The 24,103-nt window shown below is 29.9% G+C and overlaps 1 protein-coding gene and 1 pseudogene across 1 annotated transcript; both read left to right on the top strand.

Annotated features, from left to right (window-relative positions):
* LOC109333821 (probable WRKY transcription factor 35) lies at positions 950-4,988 on the top strand. The gene is made up of 3 exons (XM_019569398.1): positions 950-2,060; positions 3,104-3,244; positions 4,100-4,988. Exons 1-3 carry the CDS (start codon positions 1,360-1,362, stop codon positions 4,701-4,703), a joined length of 1,446 nt encoding a protein of 481 aa, XP_019424943.1. The 5' UTR covers positions 950-1,359; the 3' UTR covers positions 4,704-4,988.
* On the top strand, positions 14,175-22,389 carry LOC109334012 (annotated as a pseudogene).

The raw sequence follows: 24,103 nt of genomic DNA, 5'->3' as shown, positions 1-24,103 counted from the left end.
CAAAATATATTCATGGCATAAAATTATTTGTTTTTGATTATCAACTTATAGTACTATAATGGTGTATACACCTAAAAAGTACTAAATTCATTTCAAGATAGTTTGTAGCAGCAAAAGTGGATTTTGATATTATAGGGAAACATAATATATTGTCTTAAAGTATGTTTCAAATATTGTCATAAAACAATGAAAATGTCATATAAATTAAATAATTATTACTTTTTCTTTCATTAGTGTAAAACATAATTTGAGATATAGCTTAGGACAAATATCCTTATTTATTCCGTTACATTGTCATCTCTCACCTTGTGTTGAAATTCTAAATTCTAAAGTGAAAAATGATTTCATTTAATTATTATGTATAATTCAAAATATGAAGGATATTGGGGGTGATGGTGAGCGTACATGTGCTTAGCCAACCTCAAATTTATCTAAATCCAAAACTCTAACTCAAATTAAGCGGGTTGATTTATATATATATATATTAAATTTATATATGTATTTATACGTAATTTTATATATATTAATCGGGTTTAGGGTAGGTATTAATTGTATAAAATCCAAAATTTGAACTTAGGTAAAACCCGAACCCAAATCTAATCTTATTGAGTTTTTATCGTTAAATTCGAGTTGGGTTCAAGCAAGTATCTATAAATTTGGTTTTAATTATCATCCCTAATTAAAATATTAGGATCACAATTATGTGAGGGTAAACAAAACAACACAAACAAAAATTTGATATACTAAATGATGTTCTAAATTTCCTCACACACTAATGACAATAAAACAAATTTTTTTTAACTTTTTAATTGACATAATATAATTATAATAAGAGATAATTTGTGACATTATTGGAGAGAGCGAATACTCTTTCTTCAACAAAACATAATAGAGAAAAACTCAACCATTGTATCTTGTTAATTTCATACCTTATTCTCTCTTTTGGCCACTTTCATCCCTTCTTTCTTCATTCCTCTCTCTTCATGTTGCGTATGGAATGAAGCTTTTTTGTGTGAAAAGTCAGCCTCTCTATCTAAACCCATTATTTTCTCTTTTGTTTGTTATTTAGAAGGAACAAACAATCAATATCAACATGTTCCTTAATTTGCTTTTTCTTGCTTCTTATCAGAACAAAAAATAAAACCCATCTCCACACAAGAAATTTTATATTCTATAATCAACAAAGTTCATTCCTAGAAGAGAAATTGCATGTATTCCACGTCTTTCATTCTTTGTCTTTCAAATTAGAGAGCAAGATATATATATCTATCTATATATATATATCTATATATCTATGCTGCAAAACATGATACACCCTTCTTCTTCTTCTTACTACTACTTATAAGGGAAAAGAAAAGCATGTGCAGCATCTTTGTTCAAATCATGGAGAGTTATCAAGGTGATTTAACTGATATAGTTCGTGCTAGTAGTGGTGGAGCATATAGCAACATGGAAAGCAGCACCACAACTTCTTCATCATCACAAGCTGCAACAAATAATCACTTTTCTCATCATCATTATTGGCAGCAAAACTTTTTTTCTGACCCTATTAATTATTTCTCTTCTTTTATGGAAGGAGGCACTAACTTTGGTGATCCATTCTCAAACATGAGAGATCCTATCTTATATGACCTTGATATTATGCCTAGTTCAGGGAATAATTCTTCACCCTACTTCAACAACACCATAACAACAACGACAACATCTTCTGCTGAAATTATAAGAACTTCTTGTGGGGCTTTGGAAGATGCAGCACCTTGTTTTGGTTCAAATACTAATACTTCTACTGCTACTACTGTTTTTGGACACAAGATTCTTGAAGATAACAGCATCATGAGTTCATCAAGTCATAATACTAAGAACATATTCTCAAACATGATTCAGATCTCTCCCAATGCTACAAAATACAATTCTACTTCTCCTGTTATGGGAGCTTCTCCAAGAACAATTCAACCTTCTGCTGTAGTTTCAGGCAACATGATTAATGCAACAAATGATTTCCTTGTTGGCAACACAGGAGTTCAGATCTCATCTCCACGGAATCCGGGTCTTAAGAGAAGGTAAGAGATAAGTATATGTATATTATTAATTTAATTAATACATAGCCAGGTGCAGCGAATAAAAGTTATGCTTCTTGATATTAATTTCATGGTGGTTCATCATAAATTTTGTAAAAGGAATAAGGAAATGAATCTCATAAACTGTCATACGTTTTTTGGGGACTTGAAATTTTGTGAGGTGGAAACTGTAGAAAAAGTAGGGTTTGGCATGAGTTAGGTACTTGTTTTATTTTCTTATGCTTTAAATTTCCAAATATGTAATAATACCTTTGACTTATTAGGTTAAACATTGTTTCATTGAGGCTTTTCATAGGCTTTAATCAACAACCTAAAAACTATATAGACTTAGTTGTTAGTGTCTCACTACACACAATCATAGTCACAGAATTAGCTTTCACTTTCAAGCAGTTTATCATAAACTACTTTTCTTCCATATATGATATACACATGAAAAGTCATATTCGTCTCTCATCATACAGAAATTAACCCATGTTCATGTGCATAGCCGAAAAATGTCACTATTTCAATGAAAATCAATCAAATAGGTTAATTACTAAAGAGCCTGATTTAGTAGTTATTATTAAACATTCTGTATCTCTTCAATCTTTATCATATCCTTATTTTGAACATTGGTTTAAAAAAGAAAAAAAGGGTAATTTTGCATTGGGAAATTAAAAGCAATTGATAAACTGATCATATAAAAAACTGTTGGACTGAGTTTTTGAAAGAGAAAAAAATGTATACATTGACAGTATAAAAGTTTTATACATTGTCACTGTATTATCCACCGTTCATATTTAATGATCATCGACTCTTCAAAATAAAAGTAATACAAATGAATAATAGATAACGCAACAACTTTTTTATAAATCTTTACACTGATAATGGATAATATTCCACTCCTTTTGAAAACAATCATATTTTTGTATTCCTTAACTAGTATCTTAGTGTAATCTTTAACAGATTTTTTCTTGTATCATGCCTTGTCTGGTTAAAACTAATTGTAAATTAAGTTGATTTAAGTAGCTTTGGTATAATGGCAGGAAGAATCAGGCAAAAAAGGTGGTTTGTATTCCTGCACCAGCAGCTGCAAATAGCAGACAAACTGGAGAAGTGGTGCCTTCAGATTTGTGGGCTTGGAGAAAATATGGTCAGAAACCCATCAAAGGTTCACCTTATCCAAGGTAAGTTAGTTAGTTTATACTTTAGGTACATTATTATTCTCGGTAAGAGATAATATATTTTTTAAGAATATAAAGTTATTGGTAACACTGCAAAATAATATATATTGTAATAACTTCCTTGCTGACTTTTAACTATATTCAATAACTTGTAGTGTACTACTGTGTTTCCTCACTGTTTCTTGACCATTGAATATTCATACGTCATACTTGAAGGATTAAACATTTATACACTTGACCTCATTTATTTGTATATAGTTTTTCAGTTTCACAATTTGATTATTATTAAATTAACTGATTGTTTGCAACTTTGCATACACATCATTAATTGTCACACAAGTAAAAGTGATAAGTGTTAGTGATGAAAACGTGATTATTTATACCTATGACTATGAGGTTAGGGTTCATTTGTGGAGTTGCCATTTTGGCTTAGTTTTACACTTTTACTAAATCATCACCCTCTGCCATTAATCATAAGGCTATGTCAGTGAAATACCCAGTCAAATACTTCAGAAAACAATTAGGCTAAAAGCAAGATTCTAATTTGGGATTGGGATTATGCTACGTTACCATAATTGCAAAAAATTGTGGGAAAATATAGTTGATTTGGTCATAATGTCGTTGCAGATACTCCAAAATCACAATATCGTGAACACAATGAGTTTATGGAGTACAATTTAAAATATTAGCTAAAAGTTTTACCATTCTTTCTTTTTCTATTTGTTTTAATTGAAGAATTTCATGGTGATCAAGTTATATAGAAATTAATTTTAGTAAATTATGCAATTGAAGGTGTTGATATTCTTTGCCATTATCATTTAGAGTGATTCTTATCCCTCACTTTTGCTATACAATCAGGGGCTATTATAGATGCAGTAGCTCAAAGGGTTGTTCTGCAAGGAAACAAGTTGAAAGGAGTAGAACAGACCCAAACATGTTAGTTATTACTTACACTTCAGAGCACAATCATCCATGGCCAACTCAAAGAAATGCTTTAGCTGGTTCATCAAGATCACAACCATCCAAGAACACCAACAATGCTTCAACTTCAAAGAATTCAGAAACTTCTCACAAAGCCATAACAATAACAAAGCCAAAAGAAGAGAAACAAGAGAGCAACAATAGTGAAGGGAATGTGTCTGTGAAGGAAGAGATAGAAATGAAAGACATAGAGAAACAACTTGAGATGGATGATGGAGAATTAAGTGATGGAATCTCTTACAAGCCATGCATGTTGGAAAATATTACTAGCCATAATAATAATAATCAATCTCATGAGGACTTCTTTGCAGAGTTGGGTGAAATAGAAACTGATCCACTAAACCTATTGTTTACTCAAGGTTTTCATGATCAGAAGGAATCTAAGGCCTTAGATCCATTCCATCTCTTTGATTGGTTAGGAGCAGGAACCAACAACCACAACAACTCATTTGAAGAACCCAATAGTAAGAGAGGGTTATAACAAGTCTTTGAAAAATTTAAGACCCTCACAAAGACCCTTTATAGTAATCTTCATTCAACTTTTATTTGGTGGTGCTTGGTGCAATATTATTCAAGATCATGCTATGCTAATTCTCATGACATGGTTTGGTTGGATGTATGCCAAGTGGGAGAGAAACTATTATTTCTTGATCATGAATTATAATAAATACATGGTTCATAATGCATTTTTATTATTGATTTTAAATTAACCATGAGGATGCATTCTGGATCATATATTTATTGAAAAGATTTGTTTGTTGTGATTTGTTCATTTTTATTTTTTATCTTGGTATTTACCAGAAAAGTGAGGGAGATAAATTATTAAGAGTGAACAAAGGAGTGAGTTCTGCTTGATTTGAAACAAAAACAAAGGAGTTTCACATTCCATTTGGGAATATTAGTGGATGGGACAGAAAGCTGAGGAACAGAAGGTTGCAACAGTTAATTAAAACAAGTACATTTCACTATAGAAACATGCCTAAAAAAAAGCTTAGTGAGTAGATTGATGATAAAAAGGGATGGGACTATAGCTCTTTCATCTTTTCATTTCAAGTGGTAGAAAAAGTATTGTCATGTGGGGTTTATTTCCATAAAGGAAGAATGGGTTTGGAGATTTGCTTCTTGAGACTTGAGAGAGAAATTTTTTATGAAAGAAGAAGACAAAAGAATATATAGGGCTTCAAAAGTTATATTATATTATATATACATACCATAAAATAAAGCTTGACTTTTCATATCAGTTATCTCTAGGGATTTGTGAGATGAGGGGAAAGGAAATGCATGCTTTGGTTCCTCAGCTTTCTGTTTTCTTTTTCTTCTTTTATTATTATCCACCAACTTGTGTTCATTGTTTTGAATGATTACTTTTATTTTTTTCTTTCTTATACTAGTTCTTGCATTGTAATTCCATTGTTTTATGATTATTATTTGGTGATATATCTATTTGGTATGAATGGTAGTTTCTGGTGTTTAGATAACAAAGTCCAGCAAAACGAGGTTGGCATTTAATCACTTTGCATGTGCATGCTTCCCTATTTGTGCAAGTATGTTACTATCTTTATATTTATATATTCCTCGATCAGTTTAAATAAATATAATAATGAGTTTCGAGACAACAAACAAGTATATAATAATTATACAGCTATATTTGTTTTTAATGTTTATATTTAACAAAAATATGGTTGAGCTCATTGACAACATGAATAAGGATGTAAATGTTGGAGATAACCTAAACCTAGTATTAGTAAAAAATTTATTTTATAACAACTAAGAGCCTGTAGTGTTTATTCTTCCTTAACTTTATGTTTCTGTCATATAGTTTTGATTAATATATTGTGTAATTTTGCTTGTGTAACCATGAAAAAACAGATTATCAATAAATTTTTTTTAACAGTCACTGATATCCATAAAGTTATAAAAACTGTATAGTTGATAGTTGCACTGTAACTGTATAGTTGATACTTATAAAAATATTGCAATTAAGATCACAACATAATTAATAATTTTTATAATCTTTGTATTTTTTATAAGTAAAATTTTATTAAGGAATTTTTTTATAATTTTTGAAATATTATTACAACTGCATTTACAATAAACAAACAACCTTGATCAAAACCCTAGAGGAGAACACATATAATCAAAGAGCAATTTATATAGTAAAATCAAAATTCTTGTACGAATTAGGCAACTAATAATCCCTCATCACCAATACATAAGAAACTTACACTTAAATTTTCAATAATTTAATAGGTCAATCTTGTGCATGTTAATGTCAAATGCATGTTATAATTAGCATAAGATATTTATCATCTTAGTATGCTTATCTTCTATGTAGAAGATATGACGTTTTGGCCTCAACAGCTCCGAGCCACATATCTCCTTCATAATGGAGACAACTTGCATTTTGCTCAACCTAAGTTTATTGGCTTTTGTCTTGTCAAATCCATAAACTTTAGTGAAATCTATTCTCACCCCTCCTTACAAAATGAAGTCATTTCATGAATGAATGGGTAGATAAAACAACAGTATATATAGGTGAAATGCTTAATGCTTTTTTCTCCCATCCTAGTTGATTGATGGGGTATGCCTCACTTTGTCTTAGAGATTGAAGAATCAGTTTTACATATATTAATTTCTTGTCCTGTAACTAGTATACTTTTTGGACAAGGATTTTTCAATGGTTGAAAGTTTATCCTATTAAGGTTGAATCTTTCCATAACTTATACTCTCATCAGTTTTACACATGACTTATAATTTGATAGTAATTGTATGGTCTATTTGGCTTCTTAATTCGATAATATTTGATGACAAAAATCTTATTTTATGTTGTTATTATTAGATTAGATTAATGTAAGGATTGTGGTATGTCTATTTGGCTTCTATGTGGATGATTGTGATATGTCATCTAACGTGAATCAGATCTCGAATATTTAGTGAAGGAGATCTCTACTTGATTGGGAGAAAGAGTCGATTAATAGACTATATGATCTTATTCAACAACATTCCTGTAAAGGTAGAATCAGTGACAAATGGAAGTAGAATCTTAATAAATTTGGTTGTTATATTGTGAGAACTGCTTATCTTGCTCAAGTGAAGCATGTTCCCTGAATCACAGGTAATATTCTTTACTTGAGTTGGATTAAGTGTGTTTCGTCAAATGTATGTTGTCTCATTTGGAAAGTTATTAGAGGTAGAGTTGCTAATAAGATGAGACAAAGTTTTTCAAAAGAAATATTTCGGGAGATGGTGACCTTAAGTGTAGTTTATGTTTGTTGAATGACGAAAATCTTGATCACTTATTTCTTTCTTGCACTTTCTCAGCTTTGGCAAGATTTTTATGCATGGCTTGAAATCCAGGTTCTTATTCCTAACTCTATTGTTGATCTCTTACAGTTTCATTTGGAGAATGTTGTAGTTTATTGTGATTTAGCCTATGCGTAATATTAGAAATTATGTAATTTTTAGGGGGAAATTATAGTTTTATCCATATTATGGATTTGATTCAAATTAGGTCTTAGTTATGGTTCTCAAGTAATATTGTTTCTAATTCTTACTCTTTCGCACAATGATGTATTGATCCTATCACTTGTATTAAACTATCCTATAACCTGTAATTGAGTTTGAGTTGACACTACTTGTACTTTTTAATTATTTGCTTATAAAAAGGACATGTTTCATTTTTAATTGGTGTATGAGTCAAATAACGTGTATTTTCTCTTCTTTATTATATATGTAAGCAGAATAAGAATTCTCTCCATTAATAGAGAGATAAATGTTTGTTTATCCCTTTAATTTTTGAAGCATTTATCTCTCCATTATAAAAAAGATCATAACTCATGTAAACATATCAGCGCTTGACTACCCTTTATAAACTTTTTTATCATAAAAAAAGTTGATTGATGGGGATAAGAGTCTTTATGTATTTGAAGGAATAAAGATGCAAGTGACCTTGTGGGTGTAACTGTAGTTGATGATTTTGAAGAAAATATGGGATTCATCTCAGTTCATGACACACGTAAAGTTCCATAATTCTACAATCTTTTTTAAGAAAAATTATTGGGTCATAATTCCTTTTATCTTAATGAATAATGAATAAACTTTATTTTCTAAATCAATCATGTTATGGTTTGCATATATAACATCACTTTTTTTAAAGCAATTTCGTCAAACATGAATCATAATTGTGCTGTGATTTGTATCTTTGATGGGAGGAAATGCTTCTAGGCTTTGATTAGTTCTTTCTCAACCTAAAATATTCCTTGATACATTATTTTAAAAGAAAATGTTAAAAAGTAATTTATTTTCCAAATACTAGACTCTTTCTTCACTTTTTTTCCTTCTTCGGCGCGTGTTGAAACATGTGAGTATTATAAGAAAGTACATACAAGTAACTTAAACCTATATACTGTTAGAACTTCAGAACTAAAATAAACAGAAACAAACAAAAATAAGAAGAAATTCATCTGAAAAATAAAAAATAAAGAGGTTAAATTACGTTATAGTTTCTATATATAGTAAAAAATGTTTAGATTACTAGAAACTCTTCATAATTTACTCTAAAGTCCTTAGATGTGTACTTTAAGAGCTTTTAAATTTACCCCTACAATTTAAGTTCTTAGTTAGGTTCCAACTAATTACAAAAATGATAATGTTGGAATGTCTTGTAAATGATTCGAGAGTTTTCAAGTAATGGGTTTGATTGAATGAACCTGTTACATTTTCTTCCTTAACTATATTAACAATAAAAACGAATTTCACATTAGAATCTAATAATAATGCCACGCGATTAAAAATAATGATAGGAGATAGAATAAGTTAAAACACCATACTCTATATCTTTATCGTTTATTATATAAAAATCTAATGACTCATGATTTGAATTAGTCAATAAATATGAACAATTAGATTTTCATAAAATAGATAATTAAAATGTGAAATGTATTTTTTAACTTACTTCGAAAGTAAGTGGATCAGCTCCAGAAAAATAATAACTTATATAATCAAGAGACACAATGAAGATCGTATCCATACAATTTTGTACTTCTCGACAAATATAATTTGTTTCGTTATTCTAAGTGGTTATTCTATTCTAAGTAATCAATAACTCATCATTCTGAATTATTAGGTTAAAAAATTCTTATATAACTTAACTGATACAATAACAAAAATTTTGATTCTTTTATTGACTAATTTATGTATAGGATTCTATTCGACCCATGATTGGGAATTAATGATTAGTTATGTCTATAAAGATTTTGGTTTTGTTTTCAGTTTTCTGGTAATTTTAGATACAATTTTAAAATATTTGTTCCATTATTTAAATCGAGTGTACACATTTTCAATCCCAAAATCGAGTGTACTTGAGAAATGAATTTTGAGCCCAATCATAATTCATGGTTGAGAGTTCCTAGTTCATAACAGCAGTGTTCAAATGGGTCCTGACCAATGACTCATTTGCTAAGGACTTAAGCTGATATAAAGTACAAGTTGAATTTTTAAAATTTAAGCCGAATACTGTCTAAGTTTATGATGTAAACTAAAGGGAGCAACTTTTAATTTGTGGAGGACAATCTTACAAGCAGGCAAGCCACTTAGAGTTTACATTCTTGGAAGGAAATTATGATAGTTTAGTTATTATTTTCGATAAATTGAGATTTTATATTCTCATGGGTAGTCTTAGAATTTATTTCAATCTTAGGAGTATTTTAAATTATTGTTAAGTATTTTATTTAAATCATGTAATATGAGGGTTGGACATGTAATTCAAGGTAGTCAAGACAAGACTCATTCAAGAAAGACAAGTCATCAAGGTTCATCCAAGTAGGTGTGTGAATCTCCAACATTTCAAATCAGATTTGCAAAGATACAATGCCATCATTTCATTCAAGTAATCCCACGTCCAATGCATAGAAAATCATAAGTTAATTCACCAATTAAAGATTTTCCTTATTGGTATGTGTGTTCAAATGTTGCCTTATAGGAGGGAAACATTTGAATTCGAATCACAACACTTATGACATGCACAATCATCATTATGGGGCACACTAGAAGTTACTTTATATGCCAAAGAAGTTATAGTTGTGTTAAACAATTTCCTTACATGACTACCATAAAGTTAAGAGTGTGATTTTGTTTCCCTTTTTAGGAAATACATTGAACTTGGACATCCTTGACTGCATGACTCATCATCAAACCATTCAAGTTCAAATCCAAGAGAATTATGATTGTAGTTAAGAATATTTTATTTGTTTTATTCTATAGGTAGTTTTTGAATTCAAAATAATAACACTTTGTAAGGGAATTTTGTATGGGGTTGGGGGTTGATTACAATCAACAATTAGTTAGTTTTTATTGTCTTAATTATGCCATTAAATTATGTTTATTTTGTGCAATTTTCGTAGAACCATATAGCCAGCTACAAAACTATATGTAATAAGTCATTTCTCATGAAATAACAAGTTAAATTTTGTTTGGATTAATTCCTTTTTTGTTGAGTTTTGCTCCTAACTCAGAACTTATCAAGGATCCATCTTTGTGGCCTTCATAGGCTTATCACCATTGGTGTGGCGCGTTAACATTGTTCTTATCAATGATCATTCATTGTGGCGAACCTCATTGACTTATCAAGCTACTTTGCTTGTAACGCCTTCCCCCTTCATTCTTTTCCATTTTCTTTTATCCAACACAAACACATAAAAACTCATAAACAAAAAATAAACACCAATTCAGTCCAAACACTAATTCCATACGCATTTCACCTATAATCATGCAAAAAACGTGGACATTTATATAAAAGTGTTATTCCACGAGTCAAATTTTATTTCAAGTAAGAACGATCGACAAACAAAGCAAACCATCCTCTGGAGGTTCGCATCAGTTCACAGTTAGATGGGCTAGCACACTAAGTCCATTTTTATTAAACTTTCATTTTCTAATTTCAATTGATTTTTATACACAAACACTTTATTATTTCAAGAGGTTATTCATCAACATATGAGTGTTAATATAATTTTTTAACCACAAATATCTCCCTACTATCCAATTTTTTAACATAGAGTTGAATTTGAAACTGGTCATAAATAGGAATATACATTTTCCTATGACTGAGACTTGAAAATTTAAACTAGTAAATTTATGTGTAACGTAAACAATGTTATTAAACTCAGACCGATCAATGACTCAATCAGGACATTGATTTAATGAGTCACTAGTTGGCTCAGTGGGTCAATGGTTGGACCGATTTACATTAAAAATTCTAAAAAAAACATAATATTAACTAACTTATTTAATAACTCTAATTTCATATTTAAAAATATTAATATACCTAATTAAATAACCAATAAATAGTATTTTACTACTATAAAATGTCATAAACAAGTTGAGAACATTGTCAAACAATATATGTATTATACTTTAATTGCAAGAAAAACGCACACATATTCAAAATTTAATTAAACAACAAATTTTTTGCTATAATATAAGTTAACAAATGACAAATAAAACAATTTTGTTTTTTTATAAAAAATATTTTTTGATTGACTTGGGCGGTCCAACCATCCGAATAACCAATTTTAGGCTTAAATCAATCAAACTTTAATGTAAATTCGATTAGATGAGAGGATCAGACCAATCAAATCTTCGATTCACAATTGAATCAGTCCAACTGAGTTTTATAACTAGAAGTTTATATTAAAGTGTTAGTGAATAAAATTCATAAACAACCATCAAAGTAATTAGACCAGAATTTAATTTATATATCCATCATTCATATGCTAACCATTATTGACTTTCAAACAAAAATAATATAAATTAATGATGAATAATATGTTGATAGTATAAACAACTTTACACTCATGATATGTAGATTTTAAACTAGCTACATCATGGTGGACAGTGGTGGATCTTGAACAAAATTTTAGAGGGGGCAATAATATTTAATTACAATTAATTAAATAAATAGAAAAAATTTCAAATTTAAATGGCTAACGATACCAAAAATAAAATATTGTCATTGACATATTAACCTAATCTTATTGCTCATTGAAAGTCACACGATAGAAATTTTGGACAATATATATATATATTATCAATGCATACATAATCTCGGTATCTCGATAAAGACATCATTTGGGTGTAGGTAAAAAAAAAAAGTATATCTGCTCCAAAAAGTTTGTATTTCAATGTGTCACATTTTATAATTTGAAAGTTTAATAATGAAATATCTTTTTGGTCAAACGTACTAAGTGACACATGCAATTACACATTATGTAGGACAACAAATATATTTTAATAGAGTAAAAAGTAATAAAAATATTTTAAGAAAAATAAATAAATAAAATCCAGGGAGGGCAGTTGCCCCCACCTGTCCCTTCCATGCTCCGCCCCTGATGGTGGAGATATTACACATCTATTAACAATATAATAAAAAAAACTCATTCATGCCACATGTCACATTCTCCTCACATTTTTTCTTTCATGCCACATGTCACATCCTCCTTACATTTTCCCCTCCTGAAATGTTCTATGTTATTAATTAAAAAATAAAAAAAAACTCATTCATGTCACATGTCACTTCCTCCTCACATTTTTCCTTTCATGCCACATGTCACTTCATTCTCACATTTTTTACCTCCTAAAATATTCTATGTTATTACTATGATCTTCTCACATTATCCTTACTTTTTATATATTTTATATGTTAATAATTTAATACTAATTAGCGTTTGGATTTTGTTATGTTAAAATGCAATAGATACTGAACATTAGATGAGATTGAAATCATTTTTCACATCCAAACTATTTCTTTACATTAATCCATGTATATGTCTACCATTAATCTAAGAATAATTGTATTTTTCACCTCATCAAAGTTTTGTGACACTTTTCGCACTGAACTTTAATATTTTAAATTCTTTCAATTTTAAATTTTCTCTATTAAAATTAAAAAAAAATCAAATTCCAAATTGAAGTTTTTTATAACTTTTAAAATATATTCAGAATAAAAAAACTCATATAGTATAACGATTTGATTTCCATTTTTTCATTAAAAAAATTGTATTTAAAATTAAAAAAATCATTTCATTTTCTATAAATTTTAAAATATTTATTTTAATAAAAATAATATGGTATCGTGTTTCAGACTTTCAGTTTGCTATTTCCATTAGAAAATTCAAATTAAAAATTGTCATTTATTTTCTTTATGTGCTTGAACATGGAAATATATAGGTAAGATATGTATTCTTAATAATGTAAATGTATGAGTAATATGTGTGTCTTAACTATGTGATCGCATGAGTAACATGTGTTTTCTTAAATGCGAATGTACAGATAACATGTGTGTTTTTAGCCATGCGAATGTACGGGTCACATGTGTGTTCTTAACAATACGAATGCACGAATGACATGTGTTTCTTAACCATATAAATGTATATGTAATATGTGTTATTAATCTTGCAGCAAAGAGAAGTATTGCCTCGTGCTGATGCACGGGTAACTTGCTAGTTATTTCCTTACAGCTAAGATATAGGAGATAATAGGAGAAAATATAAGCCTAAAAATTCAACAAAAATGCAAACATAAAAAATGAATGAACAAATTTGATAAATTATAAAATAAACGAGTCATCATTAATGAGGACAATTCCATTAGGTTCGTTATGATTTAATTTGGAATTATGAACTTTTATGTGGATATTAATATACTCTTGCAGTCTTGTGTTGATATATGTAATGCTTAGTAAGTTATTAATTCTAAAAAATAGAATAACATACATGGTCCAGTTATTATATTTTATGATTATATTGGTGGAAAAAATGTCTGTTAGAATAGGCTATATTAGGAATTATGCCAGTTTAATTTATGAAATCGTTATTTTAGGTTTCTCATCTATAAAATGGAAAACCAGTATACAAATCTTAATTGAAATTTAACTAAAAATAAGAGAGTAACCAAAATGGCTACTTTTATTGCTAGAAGAGATTCTTCTCCAATTGATGACGCTAAAACTATCAAAAGAACATGTCAAGGTTATCTCTTTGCAATTTTGTGTCCTTTCTACATATCTTTTATGTTGCACAATAACTATACATATAACCAGGGGCGGAGCATGGAAGGGACAGGTGGGGGCAACTGCCCTCCCTGGATTTTTTTTATTTATTTTTCTTAAAATATTTTTTTTACTTTTTACTCTATTAAAATATATTTGTTGTCTTACATAATGTGTTATTTCATGTGTTACTTAGTACGTTTCACCAAAAAGATATTTCATTATTAAACTTTCAAATTATAAAATGTGACACATTGAAATACAAACTTTTTGGAGCGGATATACTTTTTTTTTACCTACACCCAAATGATGTCTTTATCGAAATATTAGTGAGAGCTCATATATTTCTTTAATTTGTGGCTAAATAAATAAATATAGTGCAACTTGTGTAGTCATTCAAAAAATTATATATATTTAATCAAGTTCCCTTGCATGTTTAGATGTTGGTGGATGCTCATAATAATATGACTTCATAATGATTTTACACTTGATGAAAAAGATTATGTATGCATTGGTAAAATATATATATATATTGTCCAAAATTTCTATCGTGTGACTTTCAATGAGCAATAAGATTAGGTTAATATGTCAATGACAATATTTTATTTTTGGTATCGTTAGCCATTTAAATTTGAAATTTTTTCTATTTATTTAATTAATTGTAATTAAATATTATTGCCCCCTCTAAAATTTTGTTCAAGATCTGCCAGTGCATATAACTATTATATATATATATATATATATAACCATATATGAAGAAGGTTCTACTACAAAAAATGTTCCTGGTAATGATATTCTATCTTAAATATAGCTCAATCTTTGAGCAGGAGTATTCCTCCTCAAAGAAGCTTGAGCTTATAAGTTGATTTTTTTTTGGTGTTTGTACAATATGTTTATTAGTATAAAAGAAATAGAAATGAATCTTATTTTAGTTTTTATTTCTTTTATCTTGTTAGAGTATGTGCTTTATTTCATTACAGTTGTGATACAAGTGTGTATGATCTACAGGATTGGGGACAGATGAGAAAGCTATGATATCCATTCTAGCACATAGAAATGAAGCTAAAAGGAAACTTGTTAGGCAGGCTTACCAAGAAATTTATCATGAGGATCTTATTGAGCAACTTAAATCTGTACTTTCAAGAAGCTTTGAGGTAAAATTATTACAAATCATACCATTATTCTGTGCACAGCATTGCGCTGTTGGAATGTTAGATAAATCTAAGAAGGTTTTAGATAAAGCGCCTAAGAAGGTTTTAGATAAAATTGTTAACTTACAAAAAAGCTTCTTGTGGGGTAACAAGTAGGGTGGCAAAGATATTGCGTGGGCGGCTTAGGACGTGGTTTGTAAATCTAAGAAGTAAGGAGGCCTAGGTGTGAGGGATCTTTCTCGCTTTAATCTTGCTCTGTTGAGTAAATGGAGATGACGTAGGCTGCAAGATAAGGAAGTTTTTTGGGTGAAGGTAATCAACTTAAAGTATGGTCTAGAGTAGCAATCTCATCCGGAGGTGTTGGAAAGACTTGGGAAAAGTGGGCTCTCCTTTTGAGGATTCATGGGATGGTTTGTGAATAATGTTTGGAGAGATATTGACAATGGTCATCAAACTCTCTTTTGGCATGATATTTGGGTTGTTAATCAGAGTGTCAAAGTGTTTTTTCCCTAGATTATTCACTCTAGCTTCTAATCATGGCAATTGGGTGGGGGACAATAGTTATTGGAAGGATGGTGTCTAGTATTGGGAAATTCCTTGGAAGAGAGACCTGTTTGGTAGAGACATATCTATAGCTAAGAATCTTTATGATCTGATTAATCACCATTTGTGTAAGCTGGATTCAAGTGACACATGGAGATGGAGGCTTGACGGATCGAGCGACTATGTGGTGAAAACATCTTACTTGGTTCAGATGAACCAACAACAATCTTCTTTAGGTATTGCGCTAAAAAATTGTTTGATAATTGTTTACCTTCAAATGTTTGTTGTTTTGTCTGGAAACTCCTTAAGAAGAATGTTATTGTGAGCGTGGATGATATGGTTTGTACTTTTTGCAATAATCATATTGAAACTATTGATCACTTGTTTATATCTTATGACTTTATTACAAGTGTTTGGAAAGGTTTTTACACTTGGCTTCAAGTTCCTATCACAATCCCTTCAACAATTATGGATTTTTTCAAGCTTCGTTACTTTTAGAAGCGGTAGATGTGTAAAGTTGTGGAGAATGCTATGGTTCGCGGTGGTTTGGTCAGTGTGGATTATGAGAAATGAAGTTACTTTTTAGGAAAAGACCCAGAGCTATGTGCATTTATTTGATTTGATTCAAACTAGATAATGAATTTGGTTTATCTCTTTTGTTCCTCATAAATCTTTGTCATTTGCTAATTGATATATGGATCCTAAACTTTGTATAACACTAAGTGCGACAAAGTTGTGATTTGTTTCCTTTTTTGTATTGGGCGAGCATCCTTTATGCTCCTTTAATACAATTTTTCTTTATAAAAAAAAAACATTGCTATGTTGGTGATCACAATCATATTCCGTCCATGCTAACCCACTTCATATGATAATTTAACTTAAATAATTTAAAAAAAAAGAGTAAAATATTATTTTCATCCACCTTTAACTTAGTCCCAAAGATCTGTCATCAATCCAGTTCCTGAAAATATCAAATGGACAGTACGTTTTTTGCTGAGACTAACATAGCATTCCAGATACATCCAGATATATATCATATTAATCTCAAAGACAGGACAAACATAATCCATATTCAATATTTTGAGGGACTTAGCAAAATCTTGAGTGCATCCAAAATAAGTCACCTAGATAGAAAGTATTGTTAGGCTCTCACTACATTTCTCTCATCCTTACCAACTAAGATACTAATATAGGGGACAATAATATGTTGTTCTTAAGTATGTCCATAAGATTGTGATTGGTCCAGGGATATGCGAGCAGAACCTTGTCCCTAGGATAATAGGATTTGAAAACATGATGTTTCAATTTCTATTGCAATAAACATGAGTTTAATTGCTATGCACCCTCAATGAAAACTGACATCAAAATGTTAGTGAAGGTAAATACAAAACTTTTACATTCACAATACAAATTAGTATATTACTTTAATTCATAAAGTATTATGGATATATGCATGTATATACATTTTTGCATGAATATCATTCTCATTGCCAAATTAAATATGATTATTACAACCATACGAACCAGAGAGTTATATGCTACTGGACAATGGATCCAGCTCAAAGAGATGCTACTTTTGCTAATGATGCATTGAAGAAAGCAAAACCAGATTACAAAGTACTTATTGAGATTGCTTGCACTAGAACTTCAGAAGAAGATGTAGCGTCCAAAACAAATGGTGATTTTCGCAAAGTATGTGGGTTCTTAACCTATTATGTCATTTTTTTATGGCTAAGTATTTCTATTTGTTTAGGATTAAGAATAATAAACAGGTAATTTTTTTTCTTCTTGTAGTTGTTGGTTGCAATTATAAGTACCTATAGGTATGATGGAGATGAATTTGATGAGGGTGTGGCTCATTCAGAAGCAAATATTCTTCACCAAGCAATTGAAAACAAGGTCTTTAGCCATGATGAAATCATTAGAATTTTGAGCACAAGAAGCAAGAAGCAGTTAAATGTGACATTCAATGCCTTTAGAAACATATATGGCACAACAATTACTAAGGTAATATCATAAATTAATGTGCTAAACAGTGATTGTAACATTTTCCAATTACAAGTGAGTTCATAAAATCTAATGAAGTTATGATCTAAAAATAGATGTGGTGTTAAGTACATTTTTTAAAGATTGTTGTGGCAATACAACTAATAAAAATATAGATTGTAACCTATGGATAAGGATCCCAAATTCAATATAGTCACCAACGTGAGAGATGACTTTAGATTTATTGTAGGAAATGAGTTAAATAGTACATGATATTGTTTGTGAAAATATCATGTTTAGCGTCATTATCAATTATCATTGGCCCCATGTTTGTTCCATTATTTTGATCCTAAAGTATGTATAAAACAGTTTCAACTTTTAAGATCTGCTTCCATGAGAAAGATATATATGAATGTTTCATTCTTTTTCACTTTGGAAATAATTAAAGTTGTGAATATCCACCACCAAACTAATGTTACATAAAAATAAAGCATTGGTATCTTTGGATTAATATGACTCTGTTAGGAATATTCATTAGACAATAAAAAGAACTATTCATTAGACAATAAGGAGGACTAATCATTAGGCAAAGAGTATTCATTAGGCAATAAGGAGCATTAATTAGGAAATAAAAAACCAATATGACTGTCAGGAATATTTCACCTATAATGTTAGAGCACTTATGTGCCTCATTATGCTATTCATATAGGAATTTATTTTTCTGCATCAGTTTTTTTTCCCATGGTATATAAATCACGTGTCTTGTTGATGATATAAGATTAAGCCTTTTACATCACATATTTTCTCTCTACACTTTTGCTTGCTACATAACCAACAAATTTGTATCTAGAACTATGTCTTGAGGGATATGTGAGTACAAACACAACCAAAACACTTTCTCTATTATCTTCTATTGCCTAAAATTGTCAAAATGAGTTCAGAAGTAGTGTCTGTTGCATTTTCACCTTCAGTGTTTATTGGAAAGAATTATCATGTATGAGCTGTTAGAATGAAAGCTTTCTTAGATGCTACTGATCTGTGGGATGCCTGATGAGTGTGAAATTAAGCTACATTTGCATTGCATTTAACTTACATTTTAGAACATAATTAAGACTTTAGAATTGTTTTTAGCTTTTATTTCTCTTTGTTCAGGTTGAGCGGGTGTTTTTGGCTATGTTGTGAATTAAAGCAAAAAAGAGTAGAGATTGGATGCAAAAAGATGGAGTTCAGCGTTGAGGCTATATAGAGACCAATTGAATAGCCAAAAGAAGTCATAGATGTTATATTATATTCCTATTTTTTAGATTTGTTTTGTTGGGCTTAGCCCAATATTTTATAATTAGGATAAATGATGGTTCTCTCTCAAGGATGAAAACACTTTACATTGCAATTCTCTAACTTAGAATTTGATATTCTCTTCTCCATCATGAGTGAGTAATTTGTTTTATTTCTAGGATTGGGGCTATGCTCTTTTACATTCAATAAACATTTGTTCTTACTTCTATTTCATTAAGTGTTGTGATTTGAATAATTAAACTGAGTTTTATTCGTGAGAGTTGTTTGACCAACAAATTACACCTCTTAGATACATTGGGGAAGTACCAAGAGGTGAACCCAACTATCTGGTCATTGATTTATTCAAACTAGAATCCTAATTCATGAGAGTGGTCTTAGGATTCTCGGGGGTTTATGGAATTCACCTTGGGTTTCTACGAAGCGATTGGATAGAAAGATCTAAATAAATGATTTGATTGATAATCGTATCACGAGAGTATGTGCAACTTCCATTGAGTACATGTGTCGCAACTCGAAGAACAATTCACCCTTACAACTTCAAGTTCATGAAAATGAGCAAAACAAGGATTTGTGAATGTAAAGGCGGCAACCCTTATCCTGGGAACTCTCATTAAATTAGATTTCAATCCTTTTTAGTACTTTCATAATTATTCTTGTTAATTTCTCAATCGTTCTAAATTCAATTTTATTTCCTTATTTCAGTTAAGTATAAATTAATTGTTATAATTAAAGGCATTTTTCACTCCTTGTGAGATCGATATTTTATTACTTGACAATATAATCATGCACTTGCTATTAGCTCTATCAATGTCATTGAATAAAATTATGTCATTCCAACTCTTCCACACATCCAACTGTTGCACAAATTAAAAATGAGAAGGAGATGAAACAAAGAAAGTCGAAGGCAAGAGCATGTCTATATGCAGTTGTTTCACCTAGAATTTTTAAGAGAATAATGACACTGAAAATATGCTGTGAAATCTGGAATTTTTTGAAGCAAGAATATGAGGGAGATGAAAGGGTCAAAGGGATACAAGTTATGAATTTGATCCGAGAATTGGAAATGTAAAGGATGAGAGATTCAGAAACAATCAAGGAATACTCTAATAAACTTATAGCCATTGCCAACAATGTAAGACTTCTTGGTACTGAATTTTCTGATTCTAGAATAGTTCAAAAGATTCTAGTTACACTTCCTGAAAAATATGAAGCTACAATGTCATCTCTAGAAATGTCTAAGGATATGTCAAACATCACATTGATAGAAGTGTTGAATGCATTACAGACACAAGAACAAAGGAGACTTATGAGGCATGACTGATAAGTGGAGAGTGCTTTCCAAACCAAATTACAAAGTAACAATGGTTGGAATGACAAAAACAAGAGACAAAATAACAACTACAAAACTGCAGGTTCTACAAACAACAAATACAATAATCAAAGTAGCAACAATGAAATCTTTCCACCTTGTTCCTACTGCAAAAAAACTAATCAATCCACAAAACAAATGTTAATATTGTTGATGATCAACCAGAAGAGCAACTGTTCGCAGTATCTTGTTTTGACACGAACAGGTCTACAGAAAGTTGGCTCATTGATAGTGATTGTATAAACCACATGACTTATATTGTAACAAAAGGCAAAGGAACAATTGCAATTAAAAAATAAAAACTTGAAATTAGTTCATGATGTTTTAGATATTCCTGAAATTAATCAAATTTGTTAAGTGTTCCTCACTTGATGGAGAAAGACTATAAAGTCTTGTTTGAAGACAAAAACTGCTGATTACATATTCAAAAGGTAGAGAGGTGTTCAAAGTTCAAATGAAAGGTAAAAGTTTTGTCTTGGATTTGATGAAAGATGAGCAAAAGTTATAGTACACAAAGAACAAATAGAAACAAGTCTCCTACATGCATTGTCTGCCGATATGGAAAGCATACAAGACTTCTTTTTCTGCAAAAAAGGACATGGAAGGCTACATAGAAGCTGCAACTGGTACATACAAATATTGGAGAACCTATGAGTATACCATCTGTTGCAAAATATGAAGAAGCTGGAAGTAACCAAAAATTGATAGATGCAACAAAGGAGGAGCTCATGGTCATTGAAAAAAATGAGACATGGAAGTTGGTAGAGATGCCTAAAGACAAGAAGGGTATAGGAGTCAAACGGACTTACATAACCAAGTTCAATCTTTACAGTTCTGAGAATAAGTACATGGCAAACACTTGAAATTTACAGCTTCAGAGTCAAGGAGAAGTGTTGATTAATATGACTCAGAATCTGTTAGGAATATTCATTAGGCAAGAAATATGACTATTCATTAGACAATAAGGAGGACTAGTCATTAGACAATAAAGAGGAATATTCATTAGGCAATAAGAAACATTCATTAGGAAATAAAAAATCAATATGATTGTTATGAATATTTCACCTATAATGTTAGAGTACTTATATGACTCATTATAGTATTCATGTAGGAATTTATTTTTTTACATCAGTTTTCTTTTCCATGATGTATAAGTCATGTATCTTGTTGATAAAATAAAATTAAATCTTTTACATTATATATTTCCTCTCTACACTTTTGCTCGCTATATAACCATCCGTATACTTTGATGATTTTAGGTATTATTAGCCAATCCAATTGATGGTGAATACTTAGGATCACTACGTACTGCTATTCGTTGCATTAAATATCCCCAAAGATACTTTGCCAAGGTAACAAAAGCTACGAAATTATGCCTAGCATATCTTCTATTTCAACAAGTATCATTTCATATGCCAGATTGATTAGAAAATATTATTAAAATTTTAATATAAATATATTTTTTCATCCAAGTGACTCACTTTAACCACAACGAATGTGCACCCAAAATTATGTTAGTAACTATTCTATATTCTATAATGTTTTACTCTATAGCTTGATTTGATTATTATTACGGCATGCCATGAATGGTGATTTGATAACTGAAGAGCATGCTCTAAGCCGTGTTATCATCACTCGTGGATAGAAGGATTTAAGTGATATCAAGGATCTTTATTTCAAGAGAAACAATGTCACACTTGATGATTCTGTGGCTAGGGTTACTTCAGAAGATTACAAGACTTTTCTTCTTGCATTGTTAGGAAACAATTTAGTTTAACTTAGATTACAACATCACCCTTGATGGTTCATGTATTTGCAGTTTAATCAGATTTACTCTCATTGGCAACCCATGCAACACTTTTCCAAGCTACTTGCCTCAGTTACGTTTCAGGAACAAACTCTATGTAATTAAATAAGGGCTTTGTAAACCTTTTTTCCCAAAAGTATATTATTTCATGTGTCATTTGTTATGATTAGTTAAGAAAAATGTATCTAAGTTAAAAGTTTAATAATTAATTATTTTTCTAACAAATTATAATATATATAGAATGATACAAATTTTGGGATGTAATTCTGTATAAAGGTAGGAGTCAAAATGTCCAAGACGGTGAAACGGACAAGTCAGAAATACATAACAATCAATAGCTTAAAAATCTATTTTTAATGATAAAGTGCGAAAGTAGTAAATTAATTTTGTAGATCTTTATATTTTAGACTTAATAACACTGAAATTTAATTGATTATTGAGAAAATTATAAAGAGAAAAAAGACGAAATTGAAAATAATAAACAGGTTACATGGCTGATTTGCCTTTTCTATGTTTCTTTCTTGAAGTCCATGACGAGTCACATGTGTAAAGTGTATTGATGCCTCATACGTGGATATGAACCCCACTGAATTTAATCACTGCATCTAATATTTAGTATTATTTTCCAAAGAAATATCAAATTCTGTATGATTGCTGTTTTTATTGGGCATTCTATAATGTTGCTTTTTCGAAGGTCAACATTTTAAGTGACTGAAGAGACAGCTTGCAAGGGCCAACATTTTTGTCTTGTGTCCAACATTTATTGGGTATTCAACAAGTTTGACTTATCTACTATAAGAAAATTGTTCTTTATATTACTTTGTTCAACTATTCTGTGTATAGATGTCATGTATTTTTAAGATTAAGGATGTTTTTAGATTAATAGCTAAAGATTAATCTTTGTCTTTATTAAGCTACATAGAATATTGGAATGAGTTATGTTTCTATTAAAACATTTTCTATACTCATACACAATGGATTGAATTTTTTGTCTACAAGATAGTCATATATTTATATCACGGTGAATATGTACTAAATTCTTTCTTATGGTGAGAGAATAATGAGCATGTGTTATATATGATTTGATGTACATATTTATGTATATAAATGTCGATTTTGTAGTCAAATATTACTATTTGTTTAATTTGAAGAATTCATTGTTGAATTAGTGAAAAGGGGAATTAAGGTGTCAAATATTTTATAAGACCATAGTTTTTGAATATTAATATAATGACAGATGGAGCAAATGAGATGCATTATATTGCTCTCTAAAGTATAATAACTTGGAGTTTAACAAATGACCAAACATATATATATTTTGGAACTTTTTTGGTAGATTCCATTTTGGTATTTTGAAGAATAAATTAAACACTTATTCCTTGATATTCTGCCAATATGTTCCTATCCTAAGATTTTTGAATAGTGTATAGATCAAAGAGAGTGAAGTTTTCAGATCTTTCTATTTTCTAGCACGCATGCACTGACCTAAGAGATGACATCAGGTAATGAAAAAATTAACATATATAATTGTCAGTTTTAAGAGCCTAAATCAACTTCACAATCTGTTAGCACTTAGCATCAATGGGATTGCACAAAATTTTGTATTATTGTTATATAAGGTGTATGGTTGAAGGTAAAAATGAAATAATATTAAGATGCCAGTAATAATAATGGTTATATAGTT

This window comes from Lupinus angustifolius, chromosome LG19 (genome assembly GCF_001865875.1).
Source record: "Lupinus angustifolius cultivar Tanjil chromosome LG19, LupAngTanjil_v1.0, whole genome shotgun sequence".
Lineage (NCBI taxonomy): Eukaryota > Viridiplantae > Streptophyta > Magnoliopsida > Fabales > Fabaceae > Lupinus > Lupinus angustifolius.
The sequence above is the reverse complement of the archived record's forward strand: the minus strand, read 5'-3'. Positions and strand labels throughout refer to the sequence as shown.